The sequence below is a fragment of the Anguilla anguilla genome, chromosome 5 (assembly GCF_013347855.1).
Source record: "Anguilla anguilla isolate fAngAng1 chromosome 5, fAngAng1.pri, whole genome shotgun sequence".
Classification (NCBI taxonomy): Eukaryota; Metazoa; Chordata; class Actinopteri; order Anguilliformes; family Anguillidae; genus Anguilla; species Anguilla anguilla.
The window spans coordinates 4,504,969-4,523,137 of NC_049205.1; the positions used below are offsets into that span (position 1 = coordinate 4,504,969).

The window sequence follows — 18,169 nt, forward strand, 5'->3', positions numbered from 1 at the left end:
GATTTGAGGTATTTAAAAAGATTAAATTAAGGCTTCAATTATTGTAAACCTAGTAAGAGTTCTGGGAAGAAAAAGTCGAGCCTACCTATTTTTGGAATAAAACTATTAATATCTTACCTTATCTTACGGAAAATTTCATATCTTTCCCCCACTTTCGTGCTGGAGGGTGGAATGGGGTTGGATTGGAATAGTACAATGGACACTGTATGCATATGCAAAGTTACTGCTTTGAAATGGCCACACATCATAAATCATGTACATTTAAGCATATATATATTCCGGCTTTCCTCGATTTTATTTAGCTAATATCATAGCTGCCCAACCCTGTTCCTGGAGATTTACCGTCCTGTAGGTTTTCATTTCCACTCTAATTTGGCACACCTGATTCTAATTAGTTGCTCAAGGATATCTGTAGCTGCTCTGCAAAGCGTCTTTGTGAAAGTTCTTTGTTAAAATTACTATACAAATAAAATGAATTTTACAAAATAAAATGGATGTGATGATGCGGAAAGCAATTTATTCAGAAAGCCTTCATAAATAACCATTTTGAAATGAGGATCTTTGGAAGTAACGATCTTGAAATACCGAACACAAGAAATGTTTAACCATGGCCTCGTCGAGCCACCGTAGTTCCCATATGCCCATTTGTTTTCGGACGTCAGTTTACTACTTCTCGAACGAAAAACATGGCGGCATCCAGCGCTGCAGGATGTTCAACTTCTGCCAACGCTAATGATGATATACCTACGTATGAGTACATAGATATAAACACCAAGCCATTTCACGTAGCTACCTTTGAAAATTTGTGGAAACAAACTCTGAATCCTAAGTATTACTCTATCCGAGATGTACACCAGGAAACGGATGAAGAATTTGCTGAAGATATCGGAATCCCTCCAGGAACAGTCGAAGAGCTCAAAGTTATCTGCAAGTTCGTGCGAAACGCTGATAATTCTGTTTACTCCAATACCAACTTGCGCATTTGCTAATCTAAGATTCGTTTTCCCCACGTAGTCCCCTGGTGACTGGAACGGAATAATTAATTGATCTTTTGGTTTGTAATTCACTAAATACTCAGATTAACAGAATTGTTCTCTACCTAAGTAAAAATAAAAACATAGGTGGCCAGTACTGTATCTTTATAAAGGATTATATTGATTAACTCTGGTCCTGAACATATCTATAGAGGGTTATCCTAGCTCTGTTCAAACTGTCATCGTATGAAATTGACAATAGTATGCGTTTTCTACAGCCCAGATACATTAAGATGTCACCCCGAAAATCAGCCTCCGGATACAGACGTGGTGCCCGCAGACCCTGGGTTGATGACCTTACGGTAAACACGCTTAGATGTATCGGGAAATGCTTATTGCTGTATGTGAGAAAAGTCCGTGCAACGTTATTCGCGGTCATGCACTGAGCTTTTTGTGTTACCTCCTCTAAAGACCTTATCATCGCGAAATATCTGTGTCTCTGATTGATTTCAAGCCCTGAATTTTTTTTGTCATGTTGCAAGAATTTATCTACAAATAGCTTTTCTGTTCAGAGCCACATGTGCTTGCTTTTCTGGGTGGATTCTTTCAACTTTTCAAATTAGATTTATCAGTGTTTTGTTTTTATAAATACATTTTAAAAAAGACGTACACTTAAAAAAGATTTTGGTCTTTGGATTAAAATACACGCAGCTCTCAAACAGAAAAAAAGAGTGTATGCCTTGTTAAGCACTGAAAGTATATGCATATGTTTATTGATACAAACTACAAAGACATTACTGCAAGAAATATTGTAAATACTTATAGAAATAAGACATTTGTTGTGGCTGCTGTTATTTGTCCCTTTCCTGGTTTTAAAGGATGAGGAAACGAAGGCAAGATTATAGGGAGACCCTCATTCGAGCTCAAACCTGCAGGCAAGACCTTTATGCAGCTGAGCTGGTGAGTTTATTTCACTGCTGATCAAAGCAATCTCTGCCGCATGCCTGTGGACTTGTGAGCTGTACTGGGTTGTGTGTGTGTGTGTGTGTGTGTGTGTGTGTGTGTGTGTGTGTGTGTGTGTGTGTGTGTGTGCACGCGCGCATGCGCATATAGCTATTTCCTAGTTATACTTTGTGAACAGTAGGTTAGTGTTGCTATAGTTGTGTTGTAGTGTAACTGATAGATGTGCAGTTTCAGTGCAGTGTGATTCTTTTCATTCCCTTTCACTCCCTCTCACTCACTCTCCTCCTTTCCCTCCTTCCCTTTCTCATTTCCTCCCTCCGTCTCTCTCCGTAGGAGAATCTGGCGATAGGTAAAAAACCTGTAGATCCGGAGGACCTGCTGCCGGAGGGGGAGATCATCCTGAGCGTCAACGTCCTGTTCCCAGTCATAACTGAGAGGGTGAATCACTGCGCCTACCCATAAACCCCTGCCACTGCTCGTGGAACCCCGGGACAGAAGAGGCTATTTATTGCAGCTTCAGTAGTTTTGTGGTTTTACATTTTGGCATCCTCACCGTGTATGACCAAGATTTTCTACGGTGACTTTAAAAGTGTATGATTTCAGTGTGGGAACTGCAAGTCATTCCCACCGACACGGTCATTCCGTCTAAATTTCAAAAGGTTGTAAATTAATTGGAATTACATCAGGGTCTGTTATCTGAAGGGCACAATCTCCCTGATAAACTCGCTCCACCGTGAGGATGGGGTAATCAATTAATCCAGCAATGCCTTTAATCTTTTACCAAAAGTGCATTATGCAATGATTTCACTTAAGGATAAGGACGTCAGAAACGATGATCGGTAGGTGAGCGAATGTCTGCGTGTGACAAACGTCGATGCTCTTTGACCGACGGTGAGCACGCCGTCTCAGTTTAAGCATTTCAAGGCGCGCCAGAACCTCCAGGTGCTGGGGTCTCAGAAGCTGACGGACCTGCGGGACGCCATCTGCTGTCTGAGCGACCTGCAGGTGTGCGGGGAGTTCAGCGACACGCCGGACATGGCGCCCGAGTTCATCAGCAAGGTGCGGCCCCCTCGCACATCCTCAAACTTGCACGTTTAAGGACAAAAACAATGTATGATATCTTGGCTCATCGTTTTAACTATATTATGGTGCATAACATGTCTTAAAACTCAACAGTAACAGTAGTAATGGTCAATACTCTACACCTAAATGGTAAATAACCTGACTAGGCAGTAGGATTGCAAAGGGTTGGAAAAATTCCGGTAAATTCCCAGAAACTTTCTTGAAACTTTCCACGGGAAAATGAGCTTGGGAATTTTGGAAACTTTTTTTCCTACTTTTCAGTAATATGTTAGCTTATAAAAGCTATTATCAAATTTAGGTTGAAGCATTTGATTGATAATTGTTATGACGTGTTATTTATTTAGAATTCTTTTTTTTTTTTCAGGATCTCTTCAAGTCTGCCTTCCTCTTCCTGGGGGGAATTTTTTACAATGACATGCGATACCCAGAGTGCAAAGATCTGAGCCAGTAAGTCCTACTTGTGTGCAGGAAAAACCGCCACTCATAGTCTGTGACTATGATGTCACTTCCTGGCAGGCTAGGTGGTTCCCTGTGACTCTGAGGTCATTTCCTGCAGGCCTTAGAACCTGTGGGGGTACTGACCCCTCTGTTAGCCGTGTGTACTGTAGGTGTGGAAGATACTGCCGCTCTGTCATAACCTGTGACTGTGAGGTCATTTCTTGCTGGGTCAGGTGGTTCCCTGTGACTATGAGGTCACTTCCTCCTGGGCCAGGTAGTTCCCCTAGTCTTTGTAGGTGCAGGACCTGCTATGTCCACTGCAGTACTGGGCTCAGTACGCCACAGAGCTGAAGGCATAAGACTCGCCTTAAATGAACCAGCTAGTTGCAAGCGGAGCGTATGGGCTGTGGCTCCCAGCGCATGACCTTGTGGAGCCTGGATGACGAGGCTGCGGAAAGCACCGGAACATGTTGTTGGCTACGCCCTGCGTTTGCTACGCCCCTCCCTCGGTTTGGTGCCGGACACAGGGGGGAGCTGCACAAAGCATCAGCTCACATCACCGCTCTCAGGGGATCGACTGTAAAATGTCAGACCGCGAGTCACGAGGCCGACCTGTGTGCATCTGATGACATCATTCTCTAACTATGCATCTAAACCAAGACCACTGCCTTCGACAAAAATATAACTAGGGCATAGCTGGCCAAGTTGAAAAGTCTAGTTTTTGTGGTAACAAGCTGCGTGGTTCAGTATTTATGAAGGATTTGTGTGTGTCTGTGTTTTTCCCAGGACAGTTCGGGAATGGGCAGAGTCTCACGATATGCCCACGTTCCAGACTGCAAAGATGGAGGAGACGACGTTCCGGGACCTGAAGCTCAAAGTCGGATACCCCTACCTGTACTGCCACCAGGGCGACTGTGAGCACGTGGTCCTCATCACAGATATCAGGTCAGCTGGAGTTCACCGCGTCTCAGCGTCTCCCGCACACCGTGCGTGAGGTCAGGGGCAGTAACCTGCGGGAACCCGGCCCACTTAACCCTTTAAGGCGTGAGGTCACACATGCGATCAGGATGTTCTCAACTGAACATTCTAATCACAAGTATGTGATTAGAATGTTCTTAACGGAACATTCTAATGCTGACGTAACTGAATGCAAAGTTTCAAAACGCTGAAATATGTATTTTGAAATGTAACATTCCAAAAAACCTGCTCGTCAAAAGGTTAAACCCGTCTCTCCTGTGCAGCCTTCCCAGAGCAACATTTGAACCTGCCCCTATGGGCTGTGCGAGTGGCTGTGTTGTCGTTTGTCTGCGTCGTGGGTTGTGCCGCTGATGTTTCTCGTGTCTGTGCCGATTATAATCGAGTATCTACCTGCCCCCCCCCCCCCCCCCAGACTGGCACACCGGGACGACTGCCTGGACCTGAAGCTCTACCCCCTCCTCACCTACAAGCATAGGATGATCAGCCGAAGGTGTGCGGTCTGCAACCTGTACATCAGCAGGTAAGGATCGCCCCGCCGCGCCCCCGCACACAACACACCCGCGCGCTGCGTCTCCATGGCAGCGAGGACACGTTTCCCTTTTCCTGGAGTACGAGCCGTTGGGATGGACGCCTTTCTGTGTTTGCCAGGTGGATGACCACCAACGACAGCTTCGCGCCGACAGACCCCTGCCTGTTCTGCGACATCTGCTTCCGGATGCTTCACTACGACCCCGAGGGGAAAAAGCTGGGGGACTTCCAGGCCTTCCCGTACGTGGACCCCGGCGCCTTCAACTGAGCCCCCCCCCCCACCCTCACCTGGCTACTGAATGTCGCTATGGTTACCTGGCGCCAGCGCACGAATGCTACTTTGCACGTGCTTCTCCCGGGCTGATGAGAGGGATGGCCAACGCAGTTACCAATGCTGAGAGGATTTCCACGGTAACAATGGTGGTTTGGTCAAAGATTGTGTTGATCTCTCAAGATCCACCAACGAGCCGACTGGAAGAGGAGCACGGCCAGTTTTGCTTTACCCAGCACCTTTTCACAGTGTTAAAATTCACACGTTTGGGGTCTTGAGTTTTGCTTAGACTATACTTATTTTGGCAGTTCCATTTTCCGTAAAAACTTTGAGTGTATGATTCTGAACAGTATTTTTGAGTATTTTTTTATTAAATTAAACTTTTTTCAATATTAAACTTTTGCATCAGATGTAATTTGTCAGGCAGATGTATAACTTTATTTCTGAGAATTCTGAAACCGACTTTTCACATTCCCATCGAGTGTTTTTGGATTTAGGAAATTTACGTAGAAACTGCAGATGTTACTGGATAATCAACTGACACACTTTTTGTATCCACACTGGCTGATGAGGTTCCCAGCTAACAGAAAATGTTCTCACAATGTTACTGGAATGTTTTGTCAATGTTATAGCCATTGCCACTACATGGCAGCAACATCGTGAGAACGTTTTGTGTTAACTGGGTTAGCATGTCCTGGTGTTTTCAGTACACATTCAACTTTCAGGAACCGATAAAGGCCACTTAATAAAGTATATTGGAGCACCTAACAGGAGTGAAGACGACCACGGTGTGTTATGGATGAAGGTTACTGCTTTTATTAATGGAGGAAAAAAACAGATTCACACACAAAAATACTCTTATTTACAGTGATGAGTCAGAAAAATGGGCAACTTTTAAACTGGCAGACGTTTAAAAAAAAAACAAAAAAAAAACACAACAGAACAACATACAGTAAGTTGGCAAAATAAAACCTTGGCACACTATTCAGTAACTCTTCCTTTGGCAGTACAACTGCTCTGAAATGACGGATTTAAGAAATATGTACAATCTATACTAAAGAAAGGAGATGGACCACGAGTGTGCAAATGTTTTCAGACACAACTCCTCTTCGGCTACTTGAAGCACGAGTACTCGGGACGAGCCACACAGTCTACAAGTCTACTTCCGGAACTGGGCGAAAAGCTGCGTTATGCGCGAGGTGTTGCGGGATGTAAAGGCGTGAGCAGAGGGGCGTACACACGGGAATGTTTAAAAAACGCTGGCGGAAAGCGTGTCCTAGCGACAGACCGTAGACCGCGTTCGCCACCGTACAGCCTTGCAAGCTGCCGTGGATCCTTCATTACAGAGAAATACAGAAATGGCGGCTGCGAGGTAAAAAAAAAAAAAAAAAAAAAGGCGGGAAAATTAAAATGGCGGGCAACGGAAGCAGAGGTGCGCGAGGGCCGAGACGACGTTGGCGGGGGGACGATGGGGGAGCACTTCGGTTGAAATGATCGTGACGGAGAGACACTCATTAACACTTAAAAATCTAAAACACAGACCAAATCACAGCAGGCCCTACAGGTGGCTGGTATCCAGAGGCAGACGGGGGGGGGGGGGGGGGGGCTTCTCCTCGGATTGCACAGTGGGGGTTTTGGTGTGGGGTAACTTGGTTCAGTAAGGCTCTTTGACTTCATTTCCAGGGCTGCATGTGTGGCTTCAGCTTCAGGCAGACTCCTCCTGGGCCTTAGGAACACTGAAATCACCAAGGCAACAAACATCTGAGAATACAGGAGGCACTGTGACACATTCTCCACCTGTCTCACCTGAGTCCCGCCCCACACCACCCTGTCTCATCCGTTTAGCTCCACCCCCATCTCACCTGAGCCCCACCCTGTCTCACCTGTTTAGCTCCAGCGCTGCGGCGTCCTCTGCAGGTTTCTCTCGGCTGTCCTGCTTCTCCTCAGAGCTGCTGTCCCCGTTTACAGTCTTATCTGCAACACACACACACACACACAAATGTATTCTGAACTACAAATAAGCAGGAGTCATAACTAATAAAATCACAAATAGTTTGCGCACACACTATAATTGATCAACTGATTTACAAAAGTCGCAAAATGATGAACCCCCCCCCCCTCCCTTTTTTATTTGAAAGGGACAAGCACAGTGAACACTGACACCAGAGAGATGACAGCACCTAATGCTCTGGCCACGCCCGTTTAGCCAAAGCTAATTTCCAAACAACACTCCCTTCTGTTCTCCAGTACGATTTCCGGAAATATCCGCTCGGAGTTCTTCAGCATGGGGCGGACAACCGCCGAGGTTCCTGTGATTCGCCGAATTTGCATCGAACACAAGGGCTACAGAATCTAGCGCTTCACCCTAACGCACTGCGAAACCACCGTTCTAGCCGATGCCTGCTGACACCCTGTTCCACACCGCAGCCTACGTACGGTCTAACGCAATCTAACACCGACCAACGCAGTCACACGCCCCACAGCCTACAGCCTAAGACAGTCACCAATACTGAACAATATTACTCAGCCACTCAACACATTCACAGTAAATGAGACTAATATTTCTCTGCCTCCAAGCTTTCACACACTAGCGATGTACTGATGGAGTTCTGTAGTAAGAGGAGTGCATTGTGGGTGATGGAGTATAGCAATGCACGTGCATAGTTCCTTGGTGTGCAGTGTTCCAGGTGTGCAGCCATACAGGTGCGTAGTGCCCCAGGTGCATAGTGATACAGGTGTGTAGTGGTCCAAGTGCGTAGTGATACAGGTGTATAGTGATCTAGATGCGTTGTGACCCATAGTCAGTAGTCATACAGGTGCACAGCGATACAGGTGTGTAGTCACACAGGTGCATAGCGATACAGGTCTATAGCGGTCCAGGTGCGTAGTGATACAGGTGTGTAGTTGCTCAGGTGTGTAAATGTCCAGGTGCAGTGTTGCTCACCTGCGTTCTGCTCCTGCTCGGCCTTCTTCAGCGCACCGCGCTTGGCCTCCTCGTGCAGCCGCTGCTCGGCCAGGGACTTGTTGAGGACGGTGCTGATGACGGAGTCGCCCTCCCCCACCAGGAACATGGTCTTGAACTTATTGTACAGCATGGTGGCCTTGTCCATCACGTCCTGGCAGGCCTTAAACCTGCGGATCTGCCGAACGCAGACAACAGCCTCAAACCCCGCCCACCTGTCTGATACAACACCCTCAAACCCCGCCCACCTGTCTGATACAACACACTCAAACCCCGCCCACCTGTCTGATACAACACACTCAAACCCCGCCCACCTGTCTGATACAACACACTCAAACCCCGCCCACCTGTCTGATACAACACACTCAAACCCACCCACCTGCCCAATATTTACTGTCTTAACACTTTATTTGCTGTGGCTTTATTGGACGATGTACCATGTGATGCTGGGGGCGGGGTCTGCCATACCTTTTTGAGGGTGGCGATGAGCTCGCTGTGTTTCTGCAGGTGCTGAGTGGAGACCTGGAGTGTGCCCAACTCGTCCAGAGCCGCCAGACACTTCTTCACATCCTGTTTAGAGAGAAGTGTGTCGTTGTATACTCGCAGCCCTTTATTCTACCCATAATCCCCTAGCCCTGCTCACACACCATTGGCTCTCAGAGTTCAAACTACAGCAGCCAATTCTGTTACACCAACACTCCCTAAGAAAAGCTTATGTGTCTCACTTACAGGGTTGTCGATCTTCAGAGAAACTTTGATCTCTCCATGTAATCGCTGCAGTCTGGACTCTGTGGACAAATCTGCATATGTGGGAAAAACAAATTTAAATAACTGCAACTGAAAATCGGCCAGGACATAAGAAAGCCATGTTGGCTGACTGAGCACCAACAGGCCAAAACACAAAGCCACGCATAACCCATCAGGGGGCAGCGCACTCACCCTTTTTCTTCTCTCCTTTCCTGTCTTCTACTTTCTTTCCATCCTCTTTGTTCTGCCTGGAGGAGGGGGAGAAGAACATATTCCTTTCATTCCACACTAGAACACACCTTTCAATCATCTGCAATTCACTGCAGTTATCCATATTTGTGCAGCATTCACTTCCATTGCCTGTCAGTGTTCTAGAACTGCAGTGCTTTCAATCACCAGCAGTGATTGTGACATCTGCGTTAGACTGTGACATCAGCATCGGAATGCTCGGTTAAGAACGTTCCAATCAAATGCTTGTGATCTCACACCTTAAAGGACTAAGGAACATTTCAGTTAGCTCTCAGTCACAGATTAACATGCTGACCCCTCGACACGGCGACATGCCCAACACAGTTTAGCGTTTAACACACTGCTGCGCGTCGGGAGGCCAGCGGCACACTGACTCACTCAGCGGTCTTGCCGTCCTCCTGTTTGCGTCGCCTGTCCTCTCGTTCCGTCTCCATGGAGACCTGCTGGGGCTTGGCCGCGTTGCGTCGCCTGCCGGGCGCGCTCTTGCTTTTCTGTGTTAAAAGAAGCGCGTGCAGGTCACAGACCGGGCCTCTCTTACCGAAACACACACACACACACAAGAAAGGCACTCACTTCATTAAAACGATTTAGACAAAATGTTCAAATACAGGGTCGACGTGTAAAGCTCTCTCTAGCTAAACCCCCAGCGTTTCCGCTGAGTTGAAGCGTTTACTTTGCGTCCCCTTCGCCACGCACCTCCTCATCCTCGGTGTCGGACGCGCTCTCCTCTCGGCCGTTCCTCCTGCGCTTCCCCTCGGGCTCCTCCTTCCCCTCCTGCTCCTTCAGCTGCTCCTCCTCTCTCCTCCTCCTGCCGTCGCTCTTCTTCTCCTCCTCCGCTTTCTGGCCCCGGCTCTTGTCCTCCGTTCCCCTCTTCCGCTTTCTGTCCATCTCCACCACATCCCTGAAACCAGGACGTACACACACACACACACACAAGCACACACGCACGCACACATGCACAAACACACACCAAACACACACCATAGCCGGTTGAGCAAGCTGTGGTTCCAGCAGAAGGTTCCAGAATAAGAGAACGTGTAAGCTCTGGTTCTGTGCAAAACAGGCAGCTCACCGCTTCCCACAGATGTGTATGAACCGTCTACATCAATGTACACACTACTGCACAGACTAACTGTACATACACCCCTGCATGTATACTCCTCTCTCTGACTCTGTACCCTACTGCGCAGACACCCTCTGCGTGTGTGCGTCTGCGCATGCGGAATGCGTGAGGAAGAGTACATTTCACTGCTGGAGCTGCGCAGGTCCTGCGACGCCTGCTGCTGCAGAAACAGCATCTTCTCCGCCTTGGGCTTTCTGCCTCGACGTTTAGGAGTGGCCTCGCCACCTAAAAAAGAGTTACACACACACACACACACATTAATACACACGCACACTTTAATATACACATACGCACACACACACACACTTCAATACTGCATGCAAAGACATACACTAATACTGCGCACACGCACAAACACAGACAATATTGCGTACATGCAGGCGCACAGACACACAAATGCGTGCACACTCATGCACACGCACACACAGTCTTTAATACTGCACTCACACGCACTCACAACATTAAATACCACACACATACACCGCCTTTCGTACAAGAAGTAAGCACACAAACACGCACACACTGGACACGGGGCGTTTCCATTTTACCTGCAGGGCTAGACGTAGGGCTGGCGGCCTCGTCGTCTTTTTCTGAATCCTGTTCCACTTCGCTCTGAAAAAAAACAAAAAAAAAAACATTTTTAACAAATTCACCAAAGCGTAGTCTGAGCAAAACCAACCATGAGTGTCCAGTGAGCCTTATTTTTCACCTTACGTAACATTCAAGTGTGTGTGTGCCTGCACACCGGCACAGGCACACACACACAGTGTGCACGGAGACATGTACACGCACAGTGCTGCAGATGTACAAGCATAATTCACACGTACTTGTGATTCATACATTACATTACATTACAGGCATTTAGCAGACGCTCTTATCCAGAGCGACTCACACAACTTTTACTTAGCACTTTACATTGTATCCATTTATACAGCTGGATATATACTGAAGCAATGCAGGTTAAGTACCTTGCTCAAGGGTACAACGGCAGTGTCCTTACCCGGGATTCGAACCTACAACCTTTCGGTTACAAGCGCAGTTCCTTACCCACTGTGCCACACTCCGTCCTCCGTCATACGGGGTTGCGGTACAGTACAACAGCTCTGGAATTGGGCTTGCAACGGTTAATGGGTCAAAGGTCATGGGTTTGATTCCCAGCTGGGGTGCTAACATTGTATCCTTCAGCAAAGTACTTAACCTGAAGTGCTTCAGTAAAATATGCAGCTGTATAAACATGCTGTACTTTAAAATGTAATCTGTGCCAGTTGCTCTGAATAAGAGCACCTCTAAATGACGTAATGTAAACGCAAGGTGTGTGTGTGTGTGTGTGTGTGTGTGTGTGTGTGAGACTGACGGATGAAACTGACCTTTTTCTTCCTTCCCCGTTTGGGTTTTGGTGGAGTGTCAGTGGTACCTTTCTGAGCCTAAACGTTAAAAAAAAAAAAAAAAAACAAGTGCTCTTACAGCAGCATAAAAAAGCAATGAGTCAAAGGGTTAACAGGGCTACGTTTTGGAACCAACTCATCACCTGTTTGATGATACTTTACCACCACCTACAGGACTGAGGGCAACAGTAAATCCATTCATGTTGAATAAACATTTCAGTCAAAAAAAAAAATGCCATCCCCGTAATCCATCCCAAACAAGACAGCATGCAAGGTGAGGATGACGACACACCTTCCTCTTGTGTACGTAGGCTTTGTCTAAAGTGGTTTGATACGCAGATATAAAACACTGATTATTTACACTCGGGTTAAGTATCTGAGTGTAAATCAGTTAAACACTGATGGAAGCCAGAGTAAAACGCTTCTTGTAAGCCCATAACTTATCCTTGCTTGAGTGCACACAGAGACATCCGCTCTGGAATTCATTTCTCTAGTACCAGCTGCAAGGATTCATTCACTGACAGAGACCACGAAAACCTGCATCAGACCACTTTTTACAAATATACACACAGCCGCAATCATTATTAAATGCGAAGTGCAGTCTCTTAACACAGATGATGAAAACCCCAGATATTCTCGCAGTCGTCAGCATGCACACCAGTCAGAACGGAAAAAAAACACTCATTCACACAGAGATGAAAGAGTTCAGCGGACTTGTGAATAAATGCGCTTCAGAGCTCACCAGGACCAATTATAAAGCAACAGATAAATCCTCAGTCTGTAGGGATTGGGAAAATTCAACTGAAAAATCCCCCCAAAAATAAAAACACATCACATCTACACACATTTTGTTTTGGCAATTAATAAAGATATCCACATACCCGCAGAACTCTGTCACGCCTGTACACAGACCAATGACCGTTAACAATGTTTACACTGAATGGGCTACATTTAAGGTCAGACAGGACTTTTGCACAAAGGGTTTAGTGCTGTGTCTGATAACACATTTAACACTCCGTATGACATCCTGCTGGGATGTTGCCCCTTTCTGACTGCACAAGGTACCGATCACTACAGAGGTACTCTGACTTTGGCGAAAAAAATGTGATTGAGACAGCTTGAGATGCAGCAAAACAGAGACCGTCACCTTAGCGACAGCTTCCCCACCGCCAAGGGCTAAAAAGCATGCTTAGCCACCGTGTCCCCACACTGACGCACCGAGAACATCATCCCAAAAAAAATGAAACTAAAATAAAATCCCAAAACATCCGAAAACAATCAGAAACACATCCCCTAACGTCCCGTCATGAAATGTCTCCCCGCAGTGACCGGGCGGGGGGCGGGGGGGGTTGGGGGCCCATGCAGTGTACCTACATCCTCGGTTGGGGTCAGAGGTGCATCTATGACCCCGGACTCCGCCTCCTGCTCCTCCTCACTGCCGCCCACCTGGACCGAGAGTGACCAAACACACAGGTGCGCGGGGCACACAGTTAGAGAGGCTCCGCCTCTGGTGTCTGCTGCCCCTCAGCACAGGTTTGGCACAGGCCAGCACCGGATAGCACTGGTTGGCACAGGCTAGCACCAGACAGCACTGGATAGCACTGTTTGGTACAGGCTAGCGCCAAATGGCACAGGCTACCACAGGTTGGCACAGCCTAGCACCGGATAGCACAGGTTGCCACAGGCTAGCGCCAAGTGGCACAAGCTACCACGGGTCGGCACAGGCTTGCACCAGTTGGCACAGGTTGGCAGGAGATAGTACCGGATGCGACATACTGGCACCGGATGGCCTAGGCTAGGCACCGAACAGGACAGGACAGGCTGCTGCACACGGGTTTCTGCGTTAAACAGCGCTCCTGAGCCAAAATGCTATTATGATCTCTGAACACCCATCTGCAGGCAACAGGCATATCTTCCAGCACGATCTGGAACAAAGTTCTCATGTCTTGCCCTCTGGGTGTGAATCTATACTGCAAAAAACGGTATTATCACAATCATTGGTTGAGATAAATGAAAAAAAAAATGTCAGTCAACCAAGCTCCACCTAACCTCAATATACATTATATCCGTCCAACAACTGCACAGGAGAAAATGCTTTATTATTTTGGAAATGGTGAGAAATGCTCGCACCCAGATTACACGTTTCGGTGCGGCCACCAAAACACGACCCTGACGACACAGGAAGCCACGTCAGAGACCAGCGAATCAGCTGCAGAACATGGCAACCCTGAGCCCTGCGCCCGGCTCCTTCCTCTTCAGTTCACACCTCCGCCCTCGACCCCTCTCTTACTTTAGCAGACGAGGACTTTCTTCTCTTGTCTGGCGTCTTCCCTTCTTCCTCCTCCTGCTCTGGGCCGCTGTCCGTCGCCATGCCAACGGGCCTCATCTGCAAAGCGTGCAGTGTGTCAGTGCTGGTACTGAGGAGAGTGGGTCAGTGCTGGTACTGAGGAGAGTGGGTCAGTGCTGGTACTGAGGTCAGTGTGTCAGTGCTGGTACTGAGGAGAGTGTGTCAGTGCTGGTACTGAGGTCAGTGTGTCAGTACTGGTACTGAGGAGAGTGTGTCAGTGCTGACACTGAGGTCAATGTGTCAGTGCTGGTACTGAGGAGAGTGGGTCAGTGCTGGTACTGAGGTCAGTGTGTCAGTGCTGGTACTGAGGAGAGTGTGTCAGTGCTGGTACTGAGGTCAGTGTGTCAGTGCTGGTACTGAGGAGAGCGTGTCAGTGCCGGTACTGAGATCAGTGTGTCAGGGCTGGTACTGAGGTCAGTGTGTCAGTGCTGGTACTGAGGAGAGTGTGTCAGTGCTGGTACTGAGGTCAGTGTGTCAGTGCTGGATGTGTACGACCTGCATGTTTTTGGCACCCTAAATATAATATAATATCATCATAAAGAGTAATAAAGATTGGACCATAAATATGACAATTACCATAAAGAAAATGCAGCAATGGGCTTTCAGCTTGAGCACTACTGGCCCTTGGTATAGTGGGCACCTGCTGAACAGCAAACTGTTCTTGTGAACATGATCTTGCGAATATGATCAAACTTGTGTCACCACGGAGACGCAGCGACATACCTTCTGTCCCGTCAGCTCCACCTTCGGATTATTCTCTATTTCCCACAGGCCTTCATTAAATCCCTTCCTTTTGTTCGGTTTTCCGTATTTTTCCTTGTTCGGCAAGTAAGGAAATATGTCTTTGGGTCCCAAGAATGCACTAAATGCAAAAAAAAGATATTTATAAATAAAAACATTTTACCCCATTAAATGTTCCTCTCAGGGCTGGTGTTCATTCACATTTTCTGAAGAACCGCATTAATCGTTAATTATGCAAAGTAACCCCCAAATCCACAATTTTAGACTTGGGGGGGTTACTTTGCACAGTGACACACCAAGAAAAAATAAATGCAGTTCATCTGAGAAAACAACGAAGGCCGAAAATATCTAATTCTACTTACGTCTCATGAGTACCAAAGAAGAAAATGGGAAACTTTATGTTGGAGGGTTTCACTGCACCGTCAGGAACTTCATCAATCTGAAATAAGGAACATTATCAGAACATTAGACACGTACACACCGACAGGCAGGCAGTGGTTACAGCACTACATACATCCACATCTATGTACGTGTACTCACACATGCACGGTTTACATAAGAGCTCTAAAAATGGTGTCACTCAAAGCATGATGACAGGCCCGCTAAACGTGAACGTTATAAACGGGACTGCACTGAGTTCTCAATTACAAACAAGAAAAACAAAAACACAGAAGACTCTTACAGGTTCGGTCTCGATAGTAGTCAGCTTCAGTAAAGGAGAATGCGTGCGCTTACCCTGGCTGGCCAGTGGGGATATCCTTTCATCTTGGCGAAAATCAAGTCTCCAGGTTTGAAATCTCGAGTCATTTTGGAGTTGGTGATTCTAATAGTGTGACAGGAAACAAGACAATATTATTAATATTATTATTAATAATAATAATAATAATTATTATTATTATTATTGTTGTTATATTATTATTGTATTATTATTATTATTATTATAATACTGTCAACCACCCCATCCCCTCTAAAATAGTGATAAAACAAACTTTCGAATGCACGCAACAGAAACAAAATGTTTTAAGTTTTTTCATTTATTGGAAAAAAGTTTGTTGAATGCATAGACTACGGTTGAATGCAAAGAGCGAGAGCGAGAGCGTGCACGTGGGCCCGTGCCGCCCAAGACGAGTTCAGCCCCCCGCGGCAGCGGCAGCAGCAGCAGCAGTGTTCTCCCCGCTGCACTGCGCTCTGCAGGGAGGTGAGTGTCCACGAGCTGACCCCCCCTCCCCCCGATCCCGGTCACATTTACCAACCATCCACACAAACAAGCGAAGCGTGCACTACAAATGTTTACTGTAGCGTACAGCAACGAATATTCCATTGCAGGTCGTCCACCTGGTTAACATTGAGCAGGTCCTCGAAGGTAAATAAATAGATGCTTATCCTACCCTTGCTAGCTACGTAACGTTAGCTAGCTTGTATTTTCCGGTGACATAAACGACCCAAGTCCTCCCCACAAAATATGCATTCTAGTTTGAGAGGCTAAACGTAGAATATGTCAGAGAAAGAAACATGTATTACAGATCCGCGTGTCTACGATCACAATGGCATTTTCAACATTAGCATTAGTGAAAAGGTTCTATGCTTACCCCAATCGACAGAAGCACACACTGCAAACCAAGTCCCTGTACTCCCGCGCAGCTAAGCGACGGACTGCTCTATGATTGTTCCGAATGGGGGGGACGATTTCTAAATAACCGAAACTGATTTGTTTTGTAAGACTTGTGCCGCTGTATTAAGCGTCAAACTACATTACTATATTACTTAAAGTCTTTTTCAGACCTGAAGTAACACCAAGGTATAACTTTTGAAACGAAAGAGAACTTTATTGAAATATTTACACCTCATTTTGGTTCAGGACCGTAAGGTTAAGTCAAATGCGCAAAACAGAACAGAATAGCTGGGTTCTTTAAATGGTTAATGATGAATGCAGACGGAGTTTTGAAATGAGGGATGCAACAACCCGTCTTTGAAACTTTGTGAACAATTGTAAATATTGTCTGTACGCCGCAATTTCAGCGTTTCAGACTGTATGACGGTAAAACGGCCTCGGTGTTGTACTCGCTTCTTTCCCGTTTTCAGAGCCATGAACCAGGAAATGATAAACCCGATGTCATTTCTAGGAATAAAAGGTGAAGATGATCGCACTGATGCTCAGTAGGCTATTTAAATGCGAGATAATTAAATTCCAATTTCGAAAAATATAGGTAGATAAAGAAATTATTATTTTATGATTATATTGAATGATAATGAACACGAGGCTTGCATTTGTGAGAAGTACAGGATCATTCAGTGTAGTGTGAATTGTGGAATTAATACTGTAGATACATATTTAGTATAAAATGAGCAAATGTGTCGTTGATAAATCAATGGGATTTATAATTATATACCTTAATGCGATTTTGTATGTCTAAATCTCAATTTAATTTATATATGCTATATCTCAATGGGATGTCCTGGTAACGTAAAAGTTAAATATAAACTTAAAAATAAATGAATTATTTACATAATTACACCAGCTTAGGATTCTGGAGTCATGGAAGTTTCTGCTCTTCTCCACGTTAAATGTTTATTGATTAATTCATTGATCCACCTAAATATCAGGGGTTCGGTGAGGAGAACTTCTCACATAATTACCCTTAGTGTGCAGAGGATAGGGTGCAGTTAGTTCAGGCGTGGGCAATTCCATTCCTCCAGAGCCGATGTGTATGCAGGTTTTTTTTGTCACTAAAGCCGCGTTTCCACCGCAGGAACTATACCCCGGAACTAGGAACCTAATTACACTGAACAAAGGAGCAAATGAGTTGAATACATTTAGGCTGATTTAATCGTAGTTATGTCCACAATAAGTTTAATGAAAACGGTCTTCAGATGTCATTCATGAACTTGTAAGGAAATGTAATTGAAATATCAATTACTGAATGATTGGGCTAATTTAATAAATGAAATACAAAACCAAAACAAAAACTCTGTCTCTATTGCTGTGCATGCAACTTTTATGATTAAAATTACTTACGTTTCGGACCTCTCTGTCGTTTGCCAAAGGCTTAGAATGAATGGTAAAACATCCTTTTATGAAGAGTTCCCATAATTAGGCCCATGATGAAATCCAAGGGGGAAAAAAAAGTTAAAATAAATGAAATCCAGAAACGGATACCGCCCACCGATGAGTCAGGTGAGTTATAAAAGCTGATTTATGTCGTCCTCGTCTTAATCGTTTCGGCAGTGCCGGGAGATTGTGCTCTTTGGAAGCTGTTCTGCTGGGCCTGTAGGTTCAGGGCACTCTCGGTTGTGGATCCTTCGGGCACCGAGTTTGTGTTTCTTGCAGGGCAAATTTTTTGATGTGGGGTCAGGGGACAGAACCTCCACGATTGTCTTCT

General features: G+C 46.0%; 2 protein-coding genes across 4 annotated transcripts; one reads left to right on the plus strand and one right to left on the minus strand.

Moving 5' to 3' along the window:
* Nucleotides 1-645: 645 nt before the first annotated feature.
* Nucleotides 646-5,998, plus strand: snapc3 (small nuclear RNA activating complex, polypeptide 3). Its single transcript, XM_035417471.1, has 9 exons — nt 646-931; nt 1,253-1,336; nt 1,853-1,934; nt 2,271-2,375; nt 2,847-2,996; nt 3,385-3,467; nt 4,245-4,403; nt 4,849-4,956; nt 5,085-5,998. Exons 1-9 carry the CDS (start codon nt 687-689, stop codon nt 5,230-5,232), a joined length of 1,164 nt encoding a protein of 387 aa, XP_035273362.1. The 5' UTR covers nt 646-686; the 3' UTR covers nt 5,233-5,998.
* A 30-nt stretch (nt 5,999-6,028) lies between these two features.
* Nucleotides 6,029-16,516, minus strand: psip1a (PC4 and SFRS1 interacting protein 1a). 3 transcript variants are annotated; one of them, XM_035417468.1, is made up of 17 exons: nt 16,379-16,516; nt 15,525-15,612; nt 15,152-15,228; nt 14,772-14,910; nt 13,992-14,087; nt 13,076-13,147; nt 11,684-11,740; nt 10,865-10,928; nt 10,436-10,541; nt 9,890-10,094; nt 9,572-9,684; nt 9,137-9,192; nt 8,927-8,997; nt 8,666-8,767; nt 8,180-8,375; nt 7,119-7,209; nt 6,029-6,971 (listed from the first exon to the last, which is right to left on the minus strand). In XM_035417468.1, exons 2-17 carry the CDS (start codon nt 15,594-15,596, stop codon nt 6,941-6,943), a joined length of 1,548 nt encoding a protein of 515 aa, XP_035273359.1. In that variant the 5' UTR covers nt 15,597-15,612; nt 16,379-16,516; the 3' UTR covers nt 6,029-6,940. The 3 variants fall into 3 exon arrangements, with proteins under 3 accessions (XP_035273359.1, XP_035273360.1, XP_035273361.1); XM_035417469.1 differs by lacking the exon at nt 16,379-16,516 and adding an exon at nt 16,084-16,247; XM_035417470.1 differs by lacking the exon at nt 13,076-13,147.
* Between the last annotated feature and the right edge of the window lie 1,653 nt (nt 16,517-18,169).